The sequence below is a fragment of the Chelonoidis abingdonii genome, chromosome 10, assembly GCF_003597395.2.
Source record: "Chelonoidis abingdonii isolate Lonesome George chromosome 10, CheloAbing_2.0, whole genome shotgun sequence".
NCBI classification, from domain to species: Eukaryota; Metazoa; Chordata; order Testudines; family Testudinidae; genus Chelonoidis; species Chelonoidis abingdonii.
The window spans coordinates 27,143,660-27,168,815 of NC_133778.1; the positions used below are offsets into that span (position 1 = coordinate 27,143,660).

The window sequence follows — 25,156 nt, forward strand, 5'->3', positions numbered from 1 at the left end:
CAAACATTATTAGCTGCCTCATTTTTCAGAGAAGGCAATTTTGAAGGTAATTAATGGGTTAGCCGTGGAAATGAGAATTGTACGTTCTTGTCCTAACACAAGTCAGGCCTGAGGGACATTCCACCTACTCATGCCTGTGTTATTAGTCCTTCCAGTCTACTGGGTAAGTAGACTCCAAAAACGTAAAGCTATGATAAACCCTAAGAGCACACCTTAATTACCTAGACAAGTTGTGTGCAACTGTAGCAATGTGCATCGTCCAGAATTTCCTTATAGAATCCTTCCTTCAAACATCCCACACCTAGAAAGAACACCACATGAAGGAGAAGCACCCTTCCATCTTTATTACACAGCCTCTTTCAGCAGGCCTTTTCAAATGTTTCTTACCTACCTTACTCACCATTATAATCCTCCCTCATAACACTTCTTCTCGCAAACTGGATTATAGTGTAAGACTATTGCATTGTAATTGTTTTAGGCTTTGCACCTGCACAGGGCTCTCTGAAGAGTCCCACTGAAGTGAATGGAGCTCCACACTAGCATAAGGTAAATGCATAGATCCCATTGCAGGATCAGAGCCTTCTATACTGGCTGTATGGAACTTGCTAGGGTAAGTAGAGCTTTCTTCCTTTGACTTCTTGTCCCGAATTCATCACATGACCAGAGACTTGAAGTTAATATAGTTAAACAGATCAAAATTCACCTGGCTTCATATTGCAGAGATTCCCCCTGAAGAGAAGTAAAACCAAGTTAATAAAATGATACAATCTAATGTTAAAACAAATGATTAGACACTGAAGACAGGAACGCTACCAACCTTAAAAAAAAGTAAAGACCAATCTTCTTGCTTCATTTCTTTCAATCAGAGGTCATTTGCTTACACAAAGTCTTGGCAGCAGGTGTCCACATCCTGTGTTAAATGTACTAGCAGGAACCATTTCCATTTTAACAGCCTGGTTAATGTACGCACGATTAAGTGTTCCCTTTTCTATTTAAAAGTGCGGTGAACTAGAATACATGCTCTACCTTCTTAGTTTTCTGTTCCTTAAAGAAATTATTTGGCTAAAGCTAACATATTTTGCATGTGTGAATTTACAATCACATTCAGTACCTCACAGCAACCCAGCAAATAAGGATTTGCCAGCATACCATGATTCCTTTTGATATTGTGAATATTAATATTTAAAACAAAGGCCTATACTGTGGAATCTAGAAGCATACTCAGTTTCCTAACTTCAGTATCTCTTAAATGGTGCTTTTTAATAACCGCTTGTCAGCTGAAAAGATGGGCTCTCACTTACAGTACTTATGACCCAGGGATCTAAAGGAACATGTTTAGAAAGAAATTCTAGCCCTATTATAAAGGGTATCTAATGCTCTGCTAATAAAGGAACTATGCACAAACTTTACAGCGTACATAAAATTCTACTTACAATAATATTTTTAAAACAGAAGTGGAATGGAAAAGTGAAGAGAGCTTCTATTTGTAGGTGGCACACCACCTCCAATTCCAACTTCAAACATTCCTCAAAGTTCACTTGGCGTTTTGTAGTTTCACAAGGTCTGTACAGTCCGGACAACTCCATCCACTGACCACTATACTAAGAGTTACATGATTAGATTTTATTTAGTGTCTCAGAGTTTTGACCATTTGAATCAGAAAGTATGAGTAGCAATGACTATTTTACCAATGCACACGTATCTGCATAACTTTTTGCTGTATCTGAGGTAAATAGCCTTCAGATTTTGGGGCACAAAGATCTTTCTAAACGACATCAAGAAATTTGTAAAAGCTCATGTTTCTAAGCAAGCAGTGAATCTTTACACATGAGGGTTACTGACAAAGGAAAGACCATTTCTGCTGTTACAAGCTCTGAAACTGGGCCATTTCAGAACACTGACATTCAAATATGACAAAACAGAAAGACAGTGAGTAAAATGACTTGTAAACACCAAGAATAGCTGAAATCAGACTTAATAACTCAATGAATTGGAATGACTTCACAGTGACAACTTCTACTTCAAAATAGGTTTCTCTGTCGTGAAATCTCTAAGGCTTGACCAAAAGAAATTTATGTCCATCAACATGGTTAGTGCAACTTTTATTTAAGAAGTCAGCATCAAGAATAGAGTCTAACAAATAAAAAGGGAATCCAGTAAGTCATCTTACAGCTTCTGAACTGTTTCCAAACCTGATCCAAAGCACAGAAATTGAATCAGTTTACACTGTGGATAATTTGTTGCTATGTGATCTAGTACCAAGAATCTTGTAGTTGGGCTGAAAACTGCACCTGTTTTGTTTAGAGGTGGTAGTGATGTCAAAAGTTCATACAGAGATAATTTAATGTTATATAAAAGGGAAGAAAAATACTTGATTTGAAAAATAAATTAACACCTTATGGCAGTGGAAGTCCTGCTGTATGGTAGCCTAGTACTTTTGTACACCAGTAAGTATATCGTTGAATCTAATAAGTATTTTGTTTGAACACAAACAAGTGTTAAAAATAGGCATTCAAAAGTCCAGGTGGTGGCCATCTTGCTGAAGAGTTGGATGTATAGCATTAAATATGTGAACAACAGAATCCTTGGCACCTTGCTCTCTACTGATGACTTTGGAGATCCCACAATTTGGGAAAAGCATGAAGTTATTTTTCAACAAGACTGAAGCCACCACAAGGACAGTAAGAAATGCACTTTGTAATTTAGAACTCTCCCTCCTATTATTTACCTCGTGTGCCAAATGGTTTCAGCTTTCCTTGAGGACTGTTTGGCATATTAGGGATGACTTTCTCCTTTAAAGAGATATTGTAGCAGGAGAAATAATTTACACTTTTTAGCAACAAAAGCTAAGCCATTACTGTTCAGTCACTCAATATCTCTTTACTGTAGCCAACTGAAATCTCTTGGAGTTACCCATCCTTTGATTTAAGCAGTGCTACTAGCTGCTGACATTGACCAATTTTGGTGCACTTATTACTGTAGCAGGTCATTTCACTTTTAAACTGGAAACCTGACTGTTTAAGGCATCTCAGGCCCTCAATACAGTCACACAATCTCCATTAACCCTCACGGAAGTCACATATATGACCTATGGGACATGACAGACACCTTAAGGCTATATGGCTGACCAGAAGCAACAGAGCAACAAAAATCCACCCAAAATTAATATCCAACTAAAATTTGCTCCCATTTTTTAAAAATTCACCCTAATTGAATTCACACTTTTACCTGGGCTCTCAAATACCCATCCCCCCTAATTTCTGAGATGTAAGCAGCTTTACCACGCTTTTTTGAAGACAATCAAATCACTTTGCTCCATAGACCATAAAGAAAAAAACACTAATAAAGGACAAACTTTTTCACAGTTAACCATACATAAAAGTGCATTCAGTGTTCAAGTTGGGTGTATAGTTTAAGCAAGTTGTACAACTACATTTGGCACAGTCATCTTTTAAAGGCTCTGCGTGGGTCCCTCCCATTATTTACTGCTGTTAGAAGGGGCTGAATATTATTAGATGCTGGGATCGGTGGATTTACAGGTCCTCGTCCATTGGCTCTCCCAGTACCTGCATAGGAGTGGGCATGATTGTAGGCCAATGGAAATCCACTGGATTCAGGTCCCGTTTGCAAACCATTTCCTAAAAAGACAGTAAAATTTTATCACAAGTTCCACACTTTGACATCACTGCTCTTCTGCGCAAATAGCCTTCGCATTCTGCATGGCTACTACATAACGAGGTAACACTGAGCTTTAGGATGGGGAGCAAAGTTGAGAGACCTCAGAACTCCAAATCACAGCCAGCTTTTTCCAACAGTAGCTCTGCAGCAATGACTGAAACGAGAAGGCCGCAGGGCGTTCGTGCTGCTATGATGTGGCATTGCATTCTCGGAGGGAGGGAGGGATGGAGGGAAATAACATCAGTCTGGCAGCCAAAGTTGGATCTGATGCTTCCATTCATATGCACTCACCTATAGCTGACCCATACCAGATGGTCCACAGCAGTAATGACCAAGAGATACAGCAGGACAGAAAAGCCAGAGAGGAAAGAGTAGAAGGAAAGCAGCCAGTATAGGACTCATCAGGCCCCGCCCCCCCCAAACACAGAGAGAGAGAGAGAACAGTCTTGTGTGAATCCGCTGTAGGGAGTGACAGCTGGTACCATGCTTGGGACAAAACACATGAAGGCTGAGAAGGCAAAAACAGGATGGAGGGTGGGGGAGGAAGGGAGGGGGAGGGAATTAAAGATTGCACAGAAGCAGAAAGAAGGATAATGTGAATCAAAGAAGGAAGCAGGTCTCAAAATATAAGTGCAAATGCAATGGAATCAGAACAGTCCACCACCCAAAATGACTGGGTCATGAGTAGGTGGCTACCCAGCAATTAGGCTGACAGAGGACTTGCCCCACCCTGGTATTAAGGCAACAAAAAAAACTGGCTTCAGAGTACCATCCTTATTTGCTCAGCAAAGTTTTTATACTTGAAGGAGTGGAAAGGACTCAAAGAAGCGAAATGGGAGAAGTGAAAATCTATTCCCAAAGGGGAAATTGACAGTCACTGAGAAACGTCACTGGTCTTGTCGATTGTATCAGCCTGAACTCAGACAATTCGTTGCCAGGAACAACTCTTGGATACACAACACTAGGTTTTGATTATCCTATGTATCCATTATGCAACCCCAGGACAAAGTTGTGAGCGAGCTTTACACGCACTCCGAGACCTCTGAACCATTTTCTTACTGAAACATAATACAGTACAGTACAATTTCAGTACAGTGCTGCCACAAAACTATACTTACACTCTAATTTTCCTATTACATAAGAGTTCAGGTCTCTGCCATCGTTCCCAGTTCAGGAAGTAACCTGCCAGGAATCGTGTGACTATTTGGAGTTGGCGTTTAAGGCCAGAAGGGACCACCAGATTATCTCAACTGACCTCCTGCATATCACGCACCACCAACCCCTCCCAGCACCTGCATACTGAACCCAACTGAATGTTCACTGCGGAGCAGCCCAAAATTAGGACTAATTACCTCTGGTTAAGTATTAAGTGCAACACTAAAACCATGTCTGGTTTAGGTCTGCCCCTTTATGTTCAATAAGCAGCAGTGGGCTGAAAGCCGAGAGTGGAATTTTCAGAAGTACCTACATGATTTAGGAGAATGAGTCACATTAACAAATTCAGTGTGAAGTGTGCTCTTACGTGACTTAAGCCCTGTGAAAAGTCCTGCCTGAATAATTACTAGTAGGGCCAATCCTGAATACATTTATGATGGAAATATCGGTTTGAATAAAGTTACTTATGTGCAAAAGTGCTTGCAGGATTTGGCCCTAACTCAATGCCAGAGCTCCACATTTTGCCCTTAGAACATAAAAACCCTACATTTCTCAACACTGAAAAAACAATAATGAATCTAAGAGTGTAAAGTGTTTCTCATCCTTTCACTTCCACAAATGAAAACAAAAACTTACCCACTGGCCCGAAAGTATAAGTACCCACATTACTTGATGAAGAACTATTATTCTGTTCACCCTGTGCCTTCAGAGAAATATAGAGAGAAAAAATATGGGTCAGACACAGAAACTTCTTTGTTTTTCAGAGAGGAATTGAATTTGCTGCACATGTTTTTGTACCAGCTACACATGAGATCCACTCACCACTCTCCTACAGTTATTTACCACATCATTGCCATTCTTCTATATGCTTCCTTGAGCACCACTTTAAAAGCCAGAAATCTTACCACCGCCTAGCCTGAAATACTCAGATCACAGCCTATTTTATGCAAGAGAACCCCAGGAAGTTTAACATACCAGCTTGTTGTGCTGCCCAAGGTGGTCTGAGTTGGGCTCACTGAAGTTTGGCACTTCCGAGTATACCATACAAAACCTGAAAAGAAAACAAGAGAGTGAGGAGAGCAACAGAACAGCTTTTCATAAGAAGTTAGGAGAGAATTCTTCAGTGTTTCCAAAGGGAATGGACACTTTGTACCTCCACGCTACTAAGGTGTAAGTAAACCAGGCTCCAATCCAACAAAAGGGAGCCCCTCCGCAGCACAAGAGACCAGCATGGCTCTTCAATTCTTTTGAAGGATCGGGGCCCGAGATATAAAGTTTCCTTGCTCAGGCTATTTCAGTCAAGCAGCCAGAACACCTGGTATGCCTGTCTAGCACCCTATTAACATTGAAGAGGAGTTCAAGAACCTCAGGGGATACTAAAATTCAAATGATCCTTTTCCAATTAGTGGCAGCGAGTGAGCGAACAGACCTATTGACGACTGCATGTAAATGGGGAGGGGGCGAGAGACTGGGATCATAAAACTTTGTAAGGTAAAACTGCTGTCCCAAACCACTCAAACCGGCAGCCGGTCGAGACCCATGCTGTGGGCCAGAATTAAAAAGTCAAGATAAGAATTTCACCTTAATCCAACCCTTTTGTAGAACAACACCCATTCAAAAGTTGTACAGAGAAGCCGAATCATTTGGCTTGAAAGAAAATCTCTAGTGTATTCCTTTGCATCGCAACTAGCTGGATTTTGTTATTCTTGAACCATCCAGTAGATGGAGTGGCAAGTCCTCAAACCTCTAAGGCAGTGGTCCCCAACGTGGTGCCCATGGGCACCATGACGCCCGCCAGAGAATTTATGTGCGCCCGCCTACTGCCCAGCAGAGAGAAAAGCCGAGGCCCCGCACCTGCTGGGGACAGAGTACTCCAGGGCTGCAGGCACCAGTGTTCTCTGTCCTCCCGGCTTCTCTCTGCACTGCCCAGAACTGGCACCAAAAAAACACAAAACACAAAAACAAAACAAAAAAAACTAAACCACTCCAACTCTGCAGAATGGACGGAATGCCGCCCCATAGCATGTGCTGCCCCAGGCACATGCTTGGTCCACTGGTGCCTGGAGCCAGCCCTGTATATGAGTAATTGTTGGCGCCCGCCACACTCTTCTGAAAACATGAATGTGCTACTGGCCACAAAAAGGTTGGGGGCCACTGCTCTAAGGTTTTGGGGGCAGGGCTGTCTTTTTATTGAGTATTTGTACAGCACCTAACATAATGGGGCCCTGAACAATGACCTGGGCTCTGAGATGTTTTGATAATACAAGGAAACCCTCTCAAGTGGGGACATTTCAGAATTATTCATCTAATTAGAAAGAAACAGGTACTGCATCAAGCATTTTTCTGGCTGCATCTTAAGCTTGTCACTTGCTTTTGTTCTTGTTGAATAAGGAATAGCTGATCTCTTGCTTCTTTACAATATCCTTTAACAGTCTAAAAGAGTGATGCTTGCTCCTGTCTAAATTCTCTTCACTTTTCTTCATCATCACGTTGCTCATCTGAGCTCTTGCCAATTTGACACAGGACTTAAAATAACACCCCGAAATAACCAGATTATTCAAAGTGAGGCCTAAGCAAGCAGAACAGAATAATCACCTAGCTCATTTTACTCACTATACTATCATTACGACACACAGGACAGCTAGGAGAGAGGCTGAGAGGATGATTCCTTTAGCACAACAGGGTGGAACTCATTATCACCGCAGTGTGTGTAAGCTCACATTGCAGCTGCCTGTACTGTACCTAGCCAAGTTTTCAATGCTGCAAGTCCTTGAACACGAGTATGTGCTAACCCAAGAAGAGAGGTTTTATACCAGGAACTTGTCTGTTCTGTAAAACCATCGGTAGATTGTACCTACAGAGAATGATGGCCCAAGTCCAGTAGATACTCCCACTTACGAGCACACTCCAGTGAAACAGGCTACTGCTCTTTGCCACAACCAACCATATAACCACTGACAGGAGCAAGCAACCTACTGGCCTCTGTTGGCGCTAAGACTGATAACCACTAAATCTCCATTTTGCTTTTTTTTCCCCATCAAATCCTCCTGATAAGACCCACACTACTTTACAATTCCCATGACCCACTGTCAAGGACAACGCATACAAAGCGTGATACTTACTCCCCAATTTTCTGTAGCTCGCCTCCTCTTCCTGTGTAAAGTGTCAGGCATCCTTTCCACAGAGACGCATACCTAGCCAAAAGAATACCAATAACATGTAAAGCGCTCAAAAAGAATAAGCAGAATATTCTCTGCTAACCAATAGGGAAAATTAACATTGAAAGAGATTTTGAAGAACTAAACCTGTCTAGTGGATGTTCTGTACCAGCAGAAAGAGTAGCTAGAATTCCCAGACTCAAATTCTCAGATTCCCTAAGATTATTTTACTCTAGAAGTTTCTAGTTACTAATGTATTTTCTGCTTCTACAAACAGCTGTTGGAAGCCCCATTAATTTGTTTGGGTCTTCAAAAGAGGCTAACAGCCACATCAGACTAGCATCAGGTCTGTCACAGCTATACCACTATGGACAGGCCTTTCTGCTAGCCAAGTGCCATCTTCCCTGTCAGGCAGATACACTGTTTTCAGGATCAGTGTCCACATCACCTTGCAACCCAGCCAACTGATTGACATACACAGTGTTACTTCTGCAGAATACCGGAGTGTTAATTCTGCAAGAGGAGAACTAGAGCGGATTTGCCTCTGTTGCACTGTAGAAAACAAGACACAATGAATGTGTTAGACAACATTCAGTGGCTCAAGAAGAAAAACCAACTGCTTAATTTTTAGTAAAAGAGCAGTTCTCAGATATAGTAGGTAGCAGAAAAATATATATTTACCCTTGAGATTCAAGTGATATGCAGAAATAAAATGCAATCATTTTCAGTATGTGGAAACACACGCTTCGAGACAGCATGAGGGTACCTCAGCCCAACTTGACCGTTTATAGTAGCATTTGACTTCGAGGACTGAAATTAAGTTACGTAGAAATAAAGACAAGCAGCTCAGGGTACGTCTACACTGCACGATTATTTCGAATTAGCTTAAACCGATATTACAAAACAGATCTAATAAAATCGGTTTAGCGCGTCCACAGTGGGATCACGAAATCGATTGTTTGCGTCCATGGTCCAAAGCTACCATCGATTTCAGGAGCGGTGCACTGTGGGTAGCTGTTCCTCAGCTATCCCATAGTTCCCACTTCCGGGTTGAGAGCACAGTGCCTGATGGGGCAGAAAACATTGCCCCGGGTGGTGCTGGGTACAGCCTCACCCCTCCCTTTGTGAAGGCAGCAGACAACCCTTTGGCGCCTTTTTCCCGGAGTGCATTGAGCAAACGCCATAGCACAGCAATCATGGACCCTGAGATCACAAACGGTATCCTGACCGTTGTCAACACCTCGCGTACTCTCTGCCAGCAGCATTCAGTACACAGAGGGTGACATTTACAGTACTCAAGGAATTATTTATTTAACTTTTCTTTCACGTGGTGGGGGGGGGAAGAGACTGACGAGCTGTTCCGTGAACCACGCAAGACACCGTGTATTAAGCTACAGACATTGGGCGCTCAGCCAAGAATGCAAATAGTTTTCAGAGACTGCTGTGGAGACTGGTAGCTGTAGTCCTCATCCCCCCCTCCCTCCCTCCATGAGCATCCGTTTGAGTCTCTGGCTTCCCGTTACGGTTGTCACGCACCGCTGTGTATCCTGGAGTTTATTTTTCAAACGCTTTGGCATTTCCTGTTCTTTAACGGAGCTCTGATAAAACAGATTTGTCTCACCATACAGCGATCAGATCTAGTATCTCCCGTAAGGTTCAATGCAGGAGCTACTTTTGCATTTGAACTGCATCGCCACCCGTGCTGATCAGAGCTGGACACGTGAAAGCAGGAAATGTCATTCTAAAGGTCTCGGGGCTTTTCCTGTTTACCGGCACTCCGCATCCGAGTTCGGATTGCGGACCAGAGCGGTCAGTGGTGCACTGTGGGATACCTCTAGGAGGCCAATAATGTCGATTTCCGTCCACACGAACCCTAATCCGAGTTATCACTTTCGAATTTAGTGCTACTCCTCTCATCTGGGAGGAGTTCCGAAATCGATTTAAGGAGCCGTTTAACTCGATATTAATGACGACGTCGTGTGAACGGGTACAGCGTTAAATCGGTATATCGGCCATTAAACCGATTTAAAGTCGCAGTGTAGACCTGGCCTCAGTTGTACTGAACGTACATGACAGAAAAGTTACAAGGCTTGCAAAAGGGAGGCACAAATAAACAGAGGAAGAACTCGAACAAAAGAGGACGGATGGTCTTCTCGCTAAAACACCAGGCTGGGACTGGTTCCATCCCCAGCCCTGCCATACACATCCTTTGTGACTGTGGCGAAGTCACGTAATCTCGCTGTGCTTTTACCTGCCCAGTCTCAGACATGGGACTTTGTAGTACAAATATAATAAAATAGAAAAATATCACTTCCTCCTGCATTCAGCACACAAAATGAAATCTCAATTAAAAATGTAAGCACTCTATTCCCTCAAACACAGCATTCAGCCATCTCTAAATCAGGTGCAATAGCAGTGGCCTTGCACTTAACATGTCGTCTTTTGCTTGGAACAAGATTCCTTTCATGCTGAATTTAATGGCTGGGCAGTTTTGTCTTATAACATGAAGGGAAAGAAGTGCTAAGCTAAAGGGATATCAACCTCACATATACACAATACAGGAGAAAAACCCCAAGACACTGAAGGATAACAACTTCACGGAATTTCCACCACCACAGGTTTATTCCATTAACACACGTTTTCATTTTCAGTTCACAAAATGAGAGAGGTTGGCCGTAAAACACCAACCTGAACATAGAAACTTAAGTGTTTAGAATTTTGAAATATTAGCTGCTACATCATCCTGCCCACGAACAGCTAACAATAGGGAACACATGGGATACTGTCTGTTAATGCAGTGGAATCCCTCTAGACTTGGAATTCAGCAAGAAAGAAAGGGCAGTTTTTGTACACAGAAATAGTGTCTAGCTAAGGATAACTATTTGTAACAGTGATCAGACTGAAGAAATCAGATTACCCCATATATGTAAAATTTACATACACTGCAACAGCAATGTCACTCCAATTAATCCTGAGTTAAGTACAGAAGTGGAACCTGTGCTGGGGCAGAGTAGACCATTCTTAGTGAAGCTTGTATACCAGTATAAAGCGAAGGAGTATACGTTGTAAAACAAGGGCCAAAGTCAGATCTTTTCACCTGCCATTCAAATCTATTGTCTTCCATGAATGTGCATTGGTGCAAATGAGGACATAATCTGGTCCTAAATAAACAGAACTGATGCTGTTTCATGGCTTTAAATCGTGCAATAGAGGTTCTTGTTTTTCCATAGTATGGATCACATTAATACAGACTATCTTGTGAGCCATCTGCCATCCCATTCACTCCCTCAGAGAATACTGTGGCAACTATAATAAATTATTTACAAAGAAATGTGATATTAACAGTTACAACCAACACTAATAACTTGGATTTATGTAATATAGGCAGAAGATTTTTGAGGCGGTCTATGTAAAGTTTAGCAAAGATAGCTGTAATCTTCAAGCATTCTGAAAACACATTGGACATCAACTCTCAAAATTTTAAACCGATGTAATTTGACCTCTAAACTAAGAATGAAGATTTACTTCTGACTTTTCTATAAAGTAAATCTGAAGAAGAATAACTGCAGAAATTCTGATAGGGATATTCATTTGTTTTCATCCCCAACACAGGAATTACTCGAAAAAAATCAACCACTATGCGACTAACAGTGACTCCGTTGTAGAAACATTCTCAGTTTTTATAACTATTGAGTAAAGGAGTTTGTGTGTTTTTAAACACGGCTACCCCTCTGATACTTGCGTTTTTAAACAATCCCTGAACATTTTAAACCAAAGTACTGGTGTGTGTTGGGCTGCCAAATAAGAATAAGAAAGTGAAATTGACTAAAAAAAGAAATGAAAGTGACTCTAGTTTCTTGCAATTGTATAAGTGGAGAATAAGAGGTTAAAAGTAGTTTTAAATTGTTTCAGTTTTATAATTTAGTGTCAGTGGGAGCATATTGTAAAACTTGTCCCATTATACTGTAGCCATTACACAGGAACAAAATACTGTATTTTATAACAACATTAATATATATATATATTTTACTGACTAACTTCTACTCCCAGTTTTCCTGTCATTTCCATAAAACCCACTGTGAAGCAGACTACCTTCTCAGTGTTGCTTAAATTATCCCCCCCATTCTCTGTGGGCACAGTGCTACAGAAGAAAAGTGTTAAAATAAGAACATGGTTTTGATTTCACACTCTGAATCCCTATCTTGAATGTACAGATCAAGACAACCTCGTTATCCTCCCAAAAGAGAATGTGAAACTTAAGAAAAGCACAGCAAAGCTCTTAAATAGCAGATTCCCATCTGAACAGCATCTAGTGAAATACAGACACGTTACTGAGATGCAGACAGAGCGGTCTACAAGCCCCATCAATGTGTGTGTTAGGTTTGAGTGTTGGGGGGAGGGGAGGCAAGGAGCGATCCTGAGGTTTTAATTTGATGATAGATCACAGGCTGCTGCCAGTGCGTCAAAGAAGCAGTCCAAATAAGGCAAGCCGTGTCATGTTGCTTCTTTCACAGAGGAAGTCAAAGGCTATTTAGAATTCAAAGCCTTTTCTTCAGTAACAGAGAAGATTTTTCCACATTCATTACAGTAAAGACACTGATCCTTCAGATCTTATCCACCTCATTGTAAAGTACAGAAATGTTTAACAACAAGATCATTGAGCAACACGTTATTTAAACAGCCAACAGTGAGGCTAGGCTGAGCTAAGCCGTATCCTGTCCCCACCCCATACATACCCTTTGGTCAATCGAATAATGTCCCCTGGCTGTATGAGAGTTCCGATTTCATCCCACACTGAAATTGTGATGCTGCCAGTTTTGTCTGCTACTTTACACGATCTCACCTCATGTCCATCTTTGGTTTTGGTAACTCGTCCTGTATGGGGAATTTAAAATAAAAAAAAAATAAAACTTACAGACTGGAAGAATTCGTGCTGTCTGGAAATGAAAAAAAAATAGTTTAGATGTTTTAGAGAGTTATTCCCCAAGTGTCATGGACCCTTTTTACTAGTAAGATCAAGAGGCAAGATCATTAAAACAACATAAACAGACAAGTCACTCCAGCGCAGGATAAATGGAGTTAAATTAATTTCATGATGGGATTCTCTCCCTTGCCTAGCTGCCTGAACGAGATATCTTATTTTAAAATAAGATAGGAACAAGGGAGTAAAGGAGGCTTCCGCACTGCGAGGGAGCTGATCCTGCTCCCCCTGGAAGTGTGACCACGTGTCGGGAATCAGCCCAGCACAAATGTACTCTCCTACCCTAGGAGGGAGAGGAAAGAGGGGAGGAAGGAAGAGACATGGTTCAGAGGCACCCACTTACCGATTTCCAGCACAATAAAGACGACATTTAAGTTTTTCAGTCCGGGTTTTATGTCTTTTATAAAATGGTATGTGTCGTTTGCCATGCTCATGCTGCTGCTCAGGAAGAGGACACAGGTGCTGGGGCAGACTGAGCAGGACAAAGCATCCCTCACAAAAGGAAGGGAGTCAGGGTGACCAGCCCAGGGTTGGGGTGTGTGTGTACACTTGGGGGGCAGCTATCAACCCAAATTATCAGACAGCAGGAGCACTCGGAGGAGCCTTTTACAGCTCGAAGGCAAGGCGATGGGATGAGGCTGGGCACTGTGATTTTCAGGCACGGAGACTGGTCGGTTGCAGCTGCTGCCCCCACTGGTGAAAGCCTGGGGCAGCCCTGGCTTCTCGTCTCCCGTCTCACTGCACTGAGCCCCAGCACTCTCCCCGCCTGCTCTTATGTTACTACAGCTCGGCAGTCGGCAAGTGCTCCCCAGCCCCCTACGCGCCCCGCTCGGGAGGACACTCTCCGTCTACAGCCCACTCCCCTCCCTGCCTTCAGCTGCAGCGCAAACGAAACATGTGCGCTACTGCGCCTGCCCTTTTATACCCTGGCGGGCGCGCCCATCTCCCTCATCCCGCGGGGGCCGAACAAAGGGAAACGGGGATGGGGACAGGACAGAGCCAATCACACGGAGCCTTCGCCTAATTCGAGCCAACTGCTTCGGGCTACAGCGGTCGGGGGTCCCCTGACCCTCCCTCCGGGACACATTCATTGAGGAAGCGGGGGAGGCGCGTGGAATGGAAGCGGCCGTGGAACGCGGAGCCATCAGAATGGAACTCAGTGTGAGCAAGTGCTCCGTGCGAGTTGCTGATTGGCTGGGCTGAGTTCTTTTGTCCTCTGACCTGGAACGTTCGTATTTTACTGCGTCTCTCCCTCGCTCTTTTGGAGTGGATTCAAGCGTGGTCCGCCCAGAGGACAGTTGAGAGAACGGAGACACCCTGTGTGTCTCCCTGCTTCGGGAGGGGTCACAAGCCGGTGGTCTGCCCCTAGTGTTTTACAGACACACACACGCTAGCCTGCGCTGGCTGAGCCCCATTAACATGACTGGCAGAAAGAAGGGAGGGAGGAAGGGAGGGGGGAAATGATCAATTTGTTTCCATCTTTAAAAAAAAAAATGCTTTCACCACAGCCAAAGATGGAGCAGCAGCATTTAGCAAAGTGACTGCTGCAAATGTTCCTACTTTTAATTCTCAAGAATAATCCACATTGAGTAACTAAAAGTATAGCACAAGATCAGCTGGTATCATTTCCAGAGCAGCTGAAGGGAGTGCAAGTGTGTCTGGGGTTATTATTTTAGTAGGACACAGTCTTGTTATTTACTTGTCAGGCATATTTTGATGAGCAAAGGTAAATCATCTATGCTAATGCCAATCCAAAGAGGGTGTGAACACTACTGGAAACAAGAAAATCACCCTGTTTACACAAGACCCTGGCTTGTATTCCGTGGCAATCTGGACCTCAGTCCTATGGCTAAGGATGAATTATGGGATGCTGTAGCAAACTACAGCTATGGACTTGTGCAATAATGGGGCTCTGGACAGGAAGCTCATCCTTTCTGGTCCCGCCCTTGTGCTGGGACTGGAATCTGTGCATGTTTCTCCCCAGATGTGGGTTTTTAATGTAATTTGTTGCTTTAAGTTAGAAACCTTTTGTTCCTAGACTTTCTAAATTAGAGGTACATTTTTAAAAAGCAGGTGGAAAAATGCCTTTGTTATGGCCATACACTAAGAAGTCTGATTTTAATTATCTGAGACTTTGAAGTCTGATTTTAAATCTCTCAGGTAAGCACTGTGGGACTCCTGCGTTCTCAAGGGGGGGATGGGAAAGCAATAGGGTTATATGACACCCCCGGTTACCAGTGGTATATGACACTCCTGGCACTTCACAATACCCAGTGCACAGTGATGCATCTGGGGCAAGCAGCCAGTGGACATATGGGAATGAACGTGTATCAGGTGCCAGGCGCAATGGGTTGAAGCCATCAGTCCCAAAAAGATAAACCTAGTCTTGTTAAGTCCCCAAAGGACCCTGCACTATGCCAGGGGGCTCCCCAGGGGACAAGGTGCTGGGTAATCTGGGCTACAAGCTAGGCCAGACCCTGGGTGAGGGCAGTTATTCTAAGGTGAGGGTGGCCACCTCAGCCAAGTACAAGGGCCCGCTAGCCATCAAGGTGGTGGATCGGCACCGGGCACCCCCCGACTTTGTAAACAAGTTTCTGCCACGGGAGCTCTCCATCCTGCGAGTGATCCGGCATCCTCACATTGTACGGATCTTTGAGTTCATCGAGGTCTGCAATGGGAAACTCTACATCGTGATGGAAGCAGCGTCCACAGATCTGCTCCAGCTGGTGCAGCGACTGGGGAGACTACCTTGTGTCCCTGATGCCCGGGAAATCTTTGGACAGATCGTGGGTGCCGTGCGCTACCTGCATGACCGGAACCTGGTGCACCGGGACCTCAAGTGTGAGAACGTCTTGCTCACCTCTGATGGCCGCCAGGCAAAGCTCACTGACTTTGGCTTTGGCAAAGAGGCACGTGGCTATCCAGACCTGAGCACCACCTACTGCGGATCAGCTGCCTATGCCTCCCCTGAGGTGCTGCTGGGCATTCCCTATGACGCCAAGAAGTACGACATATGGAGCTTGGGGGTGGTGCTCTATGTGACGGTGACTGGCTGCATGCCCTTTGACGACACTCACATCCTCAGTATGCCCCGCCGCCAGAAGAAGGGTGTGCTCTACCCTCATGGTCTTCCTCCTCTGCCTGAGCCCTGCAAAACCCTCATCGCCCAGCTACTCCAGTTCAGTCCAGCCTCCCGGCCTGGGGTGGGACAAGTGGCCAAGAACAGCTGGCTGAAAGGGGATGTCTAAAAAGAAGCAGCTTTTCCACTCTAATACCACATGGTCCAGCTGAGACACTAACTGTGCGGAGCTCCAGCAAGAGTGGTTTTGATCATGTGGAGCAGTTGGCAGGAGGTTTACAAAAAAAATGACCACATGAAGCTGGTGAGGGTAATTAACTAAGCAACAACCATGTGGTGTTGCTGACGCGGGATTTAAATGGATAGCGATCACACCGACTTGTCAACTGTGGATGGACTCTGAGCACATGGAGCAATTAAGTGCTGCCGGCTACATGTGTGTAGTACAGCCCCTGGGCAGTGTGTAGGAAACTGCACTCCTGCCAGCTAGCTGTCTTGGACATTTCACCAAAGTCCATTGTGCTCAGAGATGCAGGTAGCTGGAAAGAGACACTAGTTGCCTGCAGCCTCCATGACTGTTCATTAAACTCTCTGTCCTTTGCTGCTGCTTCCCAGTGCTGCTCTCTGCTTCGTACTCAGCCATCCAGGACAGGGTCCGGTATGAGTCACCTTAGCATTTATGGAAGGAACACTGCAAGGAGTGTGTGGGTGGGTTCACCTTACATTAGATCTTTTAACCCTTCTCCCTTCTGTCTAATTCTTATTCCATCTGTGCTCTAACCTCCTTTCTTTTGGAACTAAAACTGGATCTAAATAGCTGCCTGCTTTGCAGAGGTTCAAACCAAACCTAGATCCCAAGCCAGATCTTTTCAATAGCCAGAATTGGAATTCTACATCCAAACTCCCTGAACTTTGGGTGTATCCGAAATCCAGATTTCACACCACATTTGCTGTCCTCCCCATCCAGTAGCAGCCAAAACTTGGCTGGACAGGGCATAGCTTTTGGCCTTGTCTTTTATTTCTGTGTTCAGAAATACTTAGATGAACGCAGTTATGAAACATCTCCACTCATGTTCTGAAGCGCTCAGGCCATGCTTGAGTCCCAGTCGCATTCATGCACATGCTTAATTTCACACTGTGAAGTAGCCCCATTGAGCTCAACTCACATTGCTTAAGTGAAGTATGTAGTAAGTGTTTGCAGAATCATCACTTCCGTTTAGAAGGGGAAGGGAGAAGTGTGCATAGGGGAGAAGTTTTTTTCTCTGCCTAAACCTCAAATATCTGAATCCAGCCCTGCCCTGAATGTCAATCATTGGGGATGCAGAAGGATCAAGGACACAACCCAATCCTGCCCCAGTGCTGATTCGCTATTTGTTCTAAACCCTCCACCCTGTCCTTCCATCTAACTAATCCTCTCCTAACACAAATGCCACCAAAATGATTTAAACAACAAACTCAAACCAAACATTGTGGCACTACCATGGCTTTTGTCTTGTTCATTCTCCATGTGCGTGGGGCTTTGTCTACCTGGGAAAAACTATTCAGTAGAACCTGAGGTGTGAATTTAAATCGACATAGCTATACCTGCATAACCTTCCCACAAAGACACTGTGATTCCAATACAAGAGTGGCCTTTTTTACTTTAGCTGCTGGAGCTTAGGAAGGGGCTTAAGCTACATTGGGGGAAAAAAAGCTTCTCTCATCTTTGAATAAGGGTGTCCGCATAAGGGGTTGTGCTAGTACATCTTTATCAGTATAACTGGTAAAATTTTCCCATGAGGCTTTTTATCCTTTCCTCTGCCCATCTTGTCCATTTAGATTATAAACTCTTATTCTGTTTATACAGCACCTCGCACAATGAGGCACCATTCTCAGTCAGCTTCTAGGCATGACTATGATAAACATTAAATGCTAATAAATAATAATAAAGTGTGGGATAGGAAAAACCACAGACCTGCCCCAGCGCCCTCTCACTGGCAGAGAATTGTGGAGGGGTCACAGACCTGCACTGAGTTACAGCCTGGGGGGAGAAAGATGGGGATAGTCATAGACCTGCCACTCATTTGCAAGGAGGAGACACCCTCATTTTGGAACTACAAACTTGTTGAAAATACTTGTATTAAAGAAAGTCACAAGTAAAGAAGAAAAAGGATTAAGCTGACGTGTTATAAAGACACGGTGACCAAATGTAAGCAAGAGATTGCTTGTAATCAGATACCAATGGAAAGAATGAGTGGCTATCAGGGAAAACAGAATAAACTTCAGTATAACACAGTGGCTCAATAAGGTACAAAGAGTATTAAATCAGGTGATTTGGCCATTGAGGTGTTCAAGTCAGCATGGTTGAAAAAAGGCAGCCGGATGGAATAATACAGGCTGATTTTAATCTCGTCTCATGAGAAAGCTTTTCTAAGACTAAGTTACCCCATGTCTCACAGAGCCATTTGCCTAGAGTAGGGCCGCAGAGGCCGTGCCACAAGTGGCAGCAGTCTGGAGGAAGCACAGAAGGGAATCCTCTTAGTTTAATGATGAATGTTAAGGCAGTGCTCCCAGTTTCTCCTTCCAGGTTGACCGACCCATCCGAAGGCTTCCTGGCATATAGCTATGCAATAGCTGGCTTCCAAGCACAGGTAGACAGCCACGTGCTAAGTCTACTCTAGCTAGTGCACTAAAAATAGCAGCATGGCTGAGGGAGTTCCAGACCTGCTGCACGTTTTATTTCCGAGTGAGGTCACAGACCATGCCCAAGCTCTGCACGGTGGAGCTTGGGAGTCCCACACCTCCTCCAAGTTTTATGCACTTAGTGGGTGGAGGCATCACAGATTTGCTCCGTATCTTATCGTCACTTATGGCTGGAGGAGAGATGAAGACACACAGACCTGCCGCAAGACTAATTAGCAGGGATATACACGTGCCTTATGGATTAATTTTAAGGCAATGTTTATGCTCTCTGTCCCTCTACTGATGAAATATTTTGCTTTGTTTCATAAAGAGACATTAAAAATCTCACTTTTTTTTTTATTCTTCCTTCACATTTTTCATTTCTTGAGTGCGGCCTGGATAATATCTAGAATAATTAAAAGGCTGCCACTTACTAAAGACTTTCAAGGTGCATGCAAAGAAAACACTCTTCTCTTTCTTCTTGTTGGTGTTGCTTCCTGATAGTGTGCAAAGAAACCTTGATTTTTTTTTCCCAACTTTTTTTTTCCTCCTCCTTTTTAGCCTTAGAAATGTCAGGCTATCAAGTCTTGTCTTCAGAGACCTGTAACAGCTTTCTCAGCCCTCAGCTAAAGAGGTGGGGGGGGTTGGGTGGAAGTCTTCCACAAAGGGCCTGACCATCCAAATTCTTCTGGTCCCACTGACAATTAGCTCTTATAATTCTCTGGGCATGTGCACCCACACAGCCCCCACCCCTAATGAATTGCACAATTGGGGCCTACAGCTGAGATTTGCAAAGCTGCCTAAGAGATCTGGATGCCTGTTTTCTTACCAACTCAAGCTTAATTGAAATCAGGTACTCAGCCTTAGCCCAAAATAAGAGTATCTACACAAGGAGCTTGCACTGATTGAACTAAATCCATTTCTAAATTGATTTAGTAAAATTGGTACAATTTTTCTGTATAGCCAAGGTCTAGGTGTTTGTAGGATTAGGCCCGAAAAGAGTTTCATTCCCAAGTAGGAGCTTGAGTTAAATAGTGGTTAAAAGAATTCTAAATCCTGACCTCTGTGAAATCAATGGCAAAATTCTCATTGATTTGATTTAGCCCCAAGTTATCTTCCTGCCTATATTTTTATTTTGCTCTGAAATATGTGGACTTGGAAGGTGGGCATCCCAGACCAGTGTTTTGAAGACCCTTGAAAACACCAGTGTAGCATGACACAATGCCCTTGGCTTATTAGGAATACACTAGCTACAGCCACCTGGGCCAGGGCATTGCTGTTGTAGAAGCCACATAGGGTAAGGACGACCTCAGGCTTGAGATGTGCCAAAAGACTATATGTCTGGGGCAGCTAGCCTGGGGGTCTTCCTCTGTTTATGGGTGTTGGGGGAGGGAGACTAACAATACATTTACTCCCATTCGCCTATTAGTAATGGCCTGATAGGAAGACTTGATCTCCTCACATCCTGTTCCAGAGCAGTGCACCAGCATGAGGACATCCGCATAATAGTGCCTGGGAGCCACAAGTACTAGGAAGTGTCAGACTTCCCCTGCCTTGCAGTTACCTATGAAAACACAGGGTGAGGCTGAGAAAGAAAGAGGGTTTGAAAACAAAATTCCCTGTGGTTTCTAGGATGTTTTTAGTAACATAAGAATGTAAAGTATGACTTTTGAATTGACAGTGCCCCTTGAAAAACAAAGTTTAGTATGAAAGGTGAGTAACTGAAATGTTTTGGACATTCCATGCATTTTTAGCATAATTTACCAAATATATCCCCAGTCCTGCAAACACGTACAAAGGTGCTTTACTGGGCTCATGTGAGTAGTCCCACTTAAATAAATGGCCCACTCCTGCTTAAAGTTAGACTTCTCTGTGGTACTTCTACTGTAACATTGGAGGGAGGATGTTTTGCCTTCCCGTTGTGAATCGGGCCAGAAGGATTTAAGGTGAAGTTTGCCCAGTGTGAAGGGCCTGCAGAAGATCCTAGCCCCACTTAAGCCTCTTAACATGAGTCTTCAGTTAAGTTTGATCCAACTCAAAGACTTCAGTGGGACTATTCACATGATTAAAATTAAACTTGTGCTTTGATTGATCAAGGCCTCATAAAATTCACAGTGCCCATTTTTTAGGCCTCCAACAAGTCTTTCATGGAAAACCCGACTTGGCATTTCTGATATTTCTAAGGCCTGGTCTACACTTAAAAAATTGTAATGGCATAGCTGTGTCAGTTACGAGTGTGATTTTTTTAACCAATGTAATTATGCCAGTAAAAACTGCAGTGTAAATACAGTTATACTGGTATAAATGCATCATATACTGGTATCATTTTTCTCCTTTCTGTACAGAAATAAGCTATATCAGTACAAGCACTTTAGCGGTACAATTGCACCTGCAGTACGGGGTTGTACTGGTGCAAAGTGGTATAACTTGTGGCTGTATGTGACAGGGTGCTGGGCATGAACTGCTGAGCCAGCCCTCTGTCACACCAGAGAAACCTGTGCCTGATTGGTAAAGGGGAAACAGCTGCCAGCCTAATTAGCCTAGGGCTGCATAAAAGCCTGGGAAGGAGGACTCCAGGGAGGCAGACAGAAAGGGGGAAGCCAGAGAGTGGAAGCTCTTCCTTCCTGCAGAGACTTAGAAGCCCCCAAGCCATATATACATGGTGGGATTGCATACTATAAATAAACTGCACTGGTGGCTGCTGAGCCAGAAGGTCTCTGAGTGGTTTTTGTAGCAGAGCAGAGGCAGGACCAAGGGGGGCCTGCTATGCCCTGTTACAGTATATAAGGCCTAATATACAAGACACGCAGGAAAAAAAACAAACTTTACAAATTAAACAGAAGCAAATGTCTGTGGAACACAGTGCTGTGTGTTTACCCTCTGCATTTCCCCTTGGAAACTGCACCAGCCCTTGGTTTCCAGACATAGGGCTTATTAGCCCAGTACAGTATTATGTGGTAGGAAGTTGTTTACAGTGACTTGGAAAACATTTTAAAGCTCAGAGGGACAATCCCCCTTTTCTCTCTGTATTAGCGGAAAGAGTAAAGTTTCCAAAGGCTTCTCAAATGTTTTCCACTTCCACAGGCGTGGTTTGTACAGTTGGCAGTGCCTGCAGGCTTCCTCCATATTTATCCCATGACAGCCTTGCAACAGCAACACATAGGCTTGTGACCACAAGGCTCAATTATCATCATTCCTTCTTTGCGGGGTTTCTCTGTCACTAGCAGCTTGTTCAGAAGGCAGCACCATGCCAGCGTGCTGGCCCGAGGGAGGGTGCAGACATTCTGCCCACCCCTGCATTCCATAAAGAGGCAGATGGACTGTAAGTTAGCACTGTTAGTTTTTAAGGAAACATTAGGTTTATCTCTCTCTCTCATTTTCTTTTCTTCTCCATGATCGGTAAAAAAAACACATTAGGTTTACCTGTCTCTGTCTGTCTCTCTCTTTTTTTTTTTCCCCTCTCTCTTTTCTGGAATGGGTAAAGGAGGCCTGAAAGAGTTTGTGGTTTGTTTATTAAAAGGTGCTGGCTTGTTTCTTACTTGTCTTTTTACCTCAGAAGAATCTGGAGTTTCATGGAGGACTTATTAGAGGTCTTAGAAACACAGTCTGCGAGATACCTCACGCCTTAATGTAAGGGGCAAGGAAGCATCAGACATTCAAAGACTTTCTCTCTCCCTTCCATTCCTCAGTTGTTTAAGTTAACTACATGTTAACAAAGAATTCTAGATGATCAGCATAAATCACTTCATCCCAAAGTGCTTCATAAACTCCATATTCAGCATGAACCAAAGGCAGTCTCCACTGGAGAAGAGGTCGGCAGCCATGCTTACCCTTGGTGTGCAGCACAGCAATTTTCCTTTTTCTCCCTTCTCCTTCCACCATGTGCAGGGTTTAGTGAAATAGAAAGACCAACGAGCTGGCAGATGGGAAGGGAAGTGGCCTGTGCAATCATAAAAGGAAGGGAGATGTCCACAAGACAAACTCTGTTAAAACATGACTCAGACCAGGAAGAAGCCAGGATGCAAGTTAGATAGTCTGCAGCTTGGCTGTGAGGCCTCGGCAAAAATGCATGACGTCTTACTCATTTTTACATCGTGCCATAGGTGGTGCCTGATAAGTTAAGCCATTATGCTCCAGGTGGGAGTCAAAGATTACATGGCAGCATAGAGCCCTATTCTGCTGCCCTTTCTCCCTGTCGCTAGCCCTTACACAAGAAGTCCTACTGAAGTCAATAAGACTAGTTTCATGAGCTGTCGGAATGGGTAAATAGAATTTAACATGGGTTAGTGGCCCCCTATGTTCTCATGTGCAAGACTCTATTTGAGCTACTTCTGAATGCATAATGGTTGTCATAGACGCCGACACTTATTTTTTCCCAGCAGTACTCCACTCCTGTTCTACCCCAAGGCCCCTCCTTCACTCCACCTCTTCCAGCTCCCACTCCAATCCCTCCCCGAGATGCTGGCCCGCCTACGGCTCTCCGCCTTCCCCCAAAGCCTGTCCCTGAGCTACCTATCAATCAGCGATTTGGTGGTAGCAGTTATCAATCAGCTGTTCGGTCACCCACAATTAACTGATTGGGAGCACCACCAAACAGCTAATCAGTGATGCCACTGAACAGCTGTGGCTGGTGGGTGCCAAGCACCCACTAGTTTTTTTTCCTGTGGATACTCCAGCCCCAGAGGACCCATGGAGTCACGCCTATGATGACTGGTGCATTATCTCCAGGCACGGCAGCAGCAATATTTATTACTCTTAAGATACGTGCTGTAGAAAGAGGATATATAACCAAAATCTCTACTAAAATATGGTAATTTAGGCAATGGTTTCTGCTGAAATCCACAAGATGGACAAAGAGGGAACACATACACCCCTACTGTTAAGTAGCGCGTCCTGACTAATAAATCTGCAGCAGTGTCTCTAGAACCATTGTTCCAGATGAATCAAGGTGTGAGTTAGGATGCTGTTTTTGAATCATCATTACTGACATGCATAGAATTGTCTTAGAAGCCATTTTACTGCATTCTAGATTTTGCTGCATGTCGTGTTTAGAGCAGTGATACTCACAAGTTGCAAGTGGCCCTTTGGAGCACATGATACCAAAACATTGGTTAATAATTAAATCACACAATCTAAGTTACTTACCAGTAAGGATGCTTTTACTATGTTATTAACCAATTGTAGTTGATAAAATAATTACACTTGGTCAGTCATTTTGCTGTGAGAATAATATAAACTTAATATTTCCCATCATACTGTTTAAATATGCATATATAGTACTATAGTAAATGAAACAAACAAATGACATTCTTTGGGGTAAAGTTTATCGCTAATTTGGCTCCTGAACCACTGAGGTCTGAGTATCACTGGTTTCTGGTAACAATATTTAAGAGTCTGGACATGATCAGGAAAAACACATATATATGATTATCTTGCAAGTAACAGTTTGTTTGAGCTGAGCTTAACCAAGATTGCACAAGCAAGAGAGAGAGCATTTCAGCTCCTTCTAATTACCCAAAAACTCCACTTTCATGAACACATTGTAGCTGAACATCAAGTAGTCAGTAACAAACGGTCAGGATGCTCATCCTCCTTCAAAACATTTCACGTCTGCCACTATCTCAACTTCCACAAGCCTGATTTAGTTCCCACTGAAACCCAAAGGAGTGCAGTGGCAGCTGGAAAGGGTGCCAGGCCTAACACACTGTTGTAAATGCATTTGAGTCTAAAGTATATGGGACTATTCAGCTGATTCGATCGTACACTCCATTAAAGGAACATAAACCTCATTTTACAAAAGAGATGATGGCTTGGTTAACCATGGGTAAAGGTGGTTACCATAACGCAGCAAGCACATTTGCTGCTTTCATTTAAAGGGAATCGTAAAGAAGGTGAACTCTCAGCATTGTTAAAACCTGCATCACCATGAAATATCTGCAGCTTCTGTTCTGTTGTCTCCAACTGACCAATAAAAAGGTTTTAATAATATTAAAACTTTGATTTATCTCTATTTTAGGTAGAGCAGTTGTAAGGAAAGTCACCAATGTCCTTGGATTCTGTTGGTTGGTTAGAGCCACAGGCTATTAGCAAAACAAGTTAGGCTAATATCAGCTGCCACTGAAACTGTTTTGTTTCCCTTGTTGCTTCTTTGTTTAAAGAGAGGCATTTTTAAAGGTTTTATTTTTCTGCTTGTTTGTTACCTCAGAGATATCAAGGATGTCAAATTTGCTTGGTTTTTCATTGTTGCTGGGGTTTTTGTTTTAGGGATCGCCTATGTTTTTTGCAAGCTCTCGCTCTTTGATTGAAAGGACAGATGTGTTGAATCTTTAACAAAACATCTTTTCTCCAAACTGTTCGTTAACTACTGGAGTTAAAGGGGTATTAAAAAACAAAGCAGAAGGTGTTTTTATGGTCAAGCTAAAAATCCCTTCCCTTCCCTTCCAA

The 25,156-nt window shown here is 43.5% G+C and overlaps 2 protein-coding genes across 2 annotated transcripts; one reads left to right on the plus strand and one right to left on the minus strand.

Moving 5' to 3' along the window:
- Positions 1-2,085: 2,085 nt before the first annotated feature.
- NABP1 (nucleic acid binding protein 1) lies at positions 2,086-13,829 on the minus strand. The gene is made up of 6 exons (XM_032763329.1): positions 13,316-13,829; positions 12,728-12,866; positions 7,956-8,027; positions 5,809-5,884; positions 5,470-5,536; positions 2,086-3,638 (listed from the first exon to the last, which is right to left on the minus strand). The coding sequence occupies exons 1-6, from the start codon at positions 13,404-13,406 to the stop codon at positions 3,445-3,447; spliced, it is 639 nt and encodes a 212-aa protein (XP_032619220.1). The 5' UTR covers positions 13,407-13,829; the 3' UTR covers positions 2,086-3,444.
- A 1,557-nt stretch (positions 13,830-15,386) lies between these two features.
- Positions 15,387-16,220, plus strand: LOC116815200 (testis-specific serine/threonine-protein kinase 6-like). The gene has a single exon (XM_032763328.1). It carries the CDS (start codon positions 15,387-15,389, stop codon positions 16,218-16,220), a length of 834 nt encoding a protein of 277 aa, XP_032619219.1.
- Positions 16,221-25,156: the final 8,936 nt, after the last annotated feature.

Bases quoted from the DNA above. Each gene is read 5' to 3' on its own strand.
- NABP1 (XM_032763329.1), bottom strand. From the start codon at position 13,406: ATGAGCATGGCAAACGACACATACCATTTTATAAAAGACATAAAACCC. The intron at 8,028-12,727 runs GTATGTATGGGG...TCTTTTGGCTAG, and splicing joins ATTATTCGATTGACCAAAGG to GTATGCGTCTCTGTGGAAAG. The intron at 5,885-7,955 runs GTAAGTATCACG...TTTTCTTTTCAG, and splicing joins GAGCTACAGAAAATTGGGGA to GTTTTGTATGGTATACTCGG.
- LOC116815200 (XM_032763328.1), top strand. From the start codon at position 15,387: ATGCCAGGGGGCTCCCCAGGGGACAAGGTGCTGGGTAATCTGGGCTAC.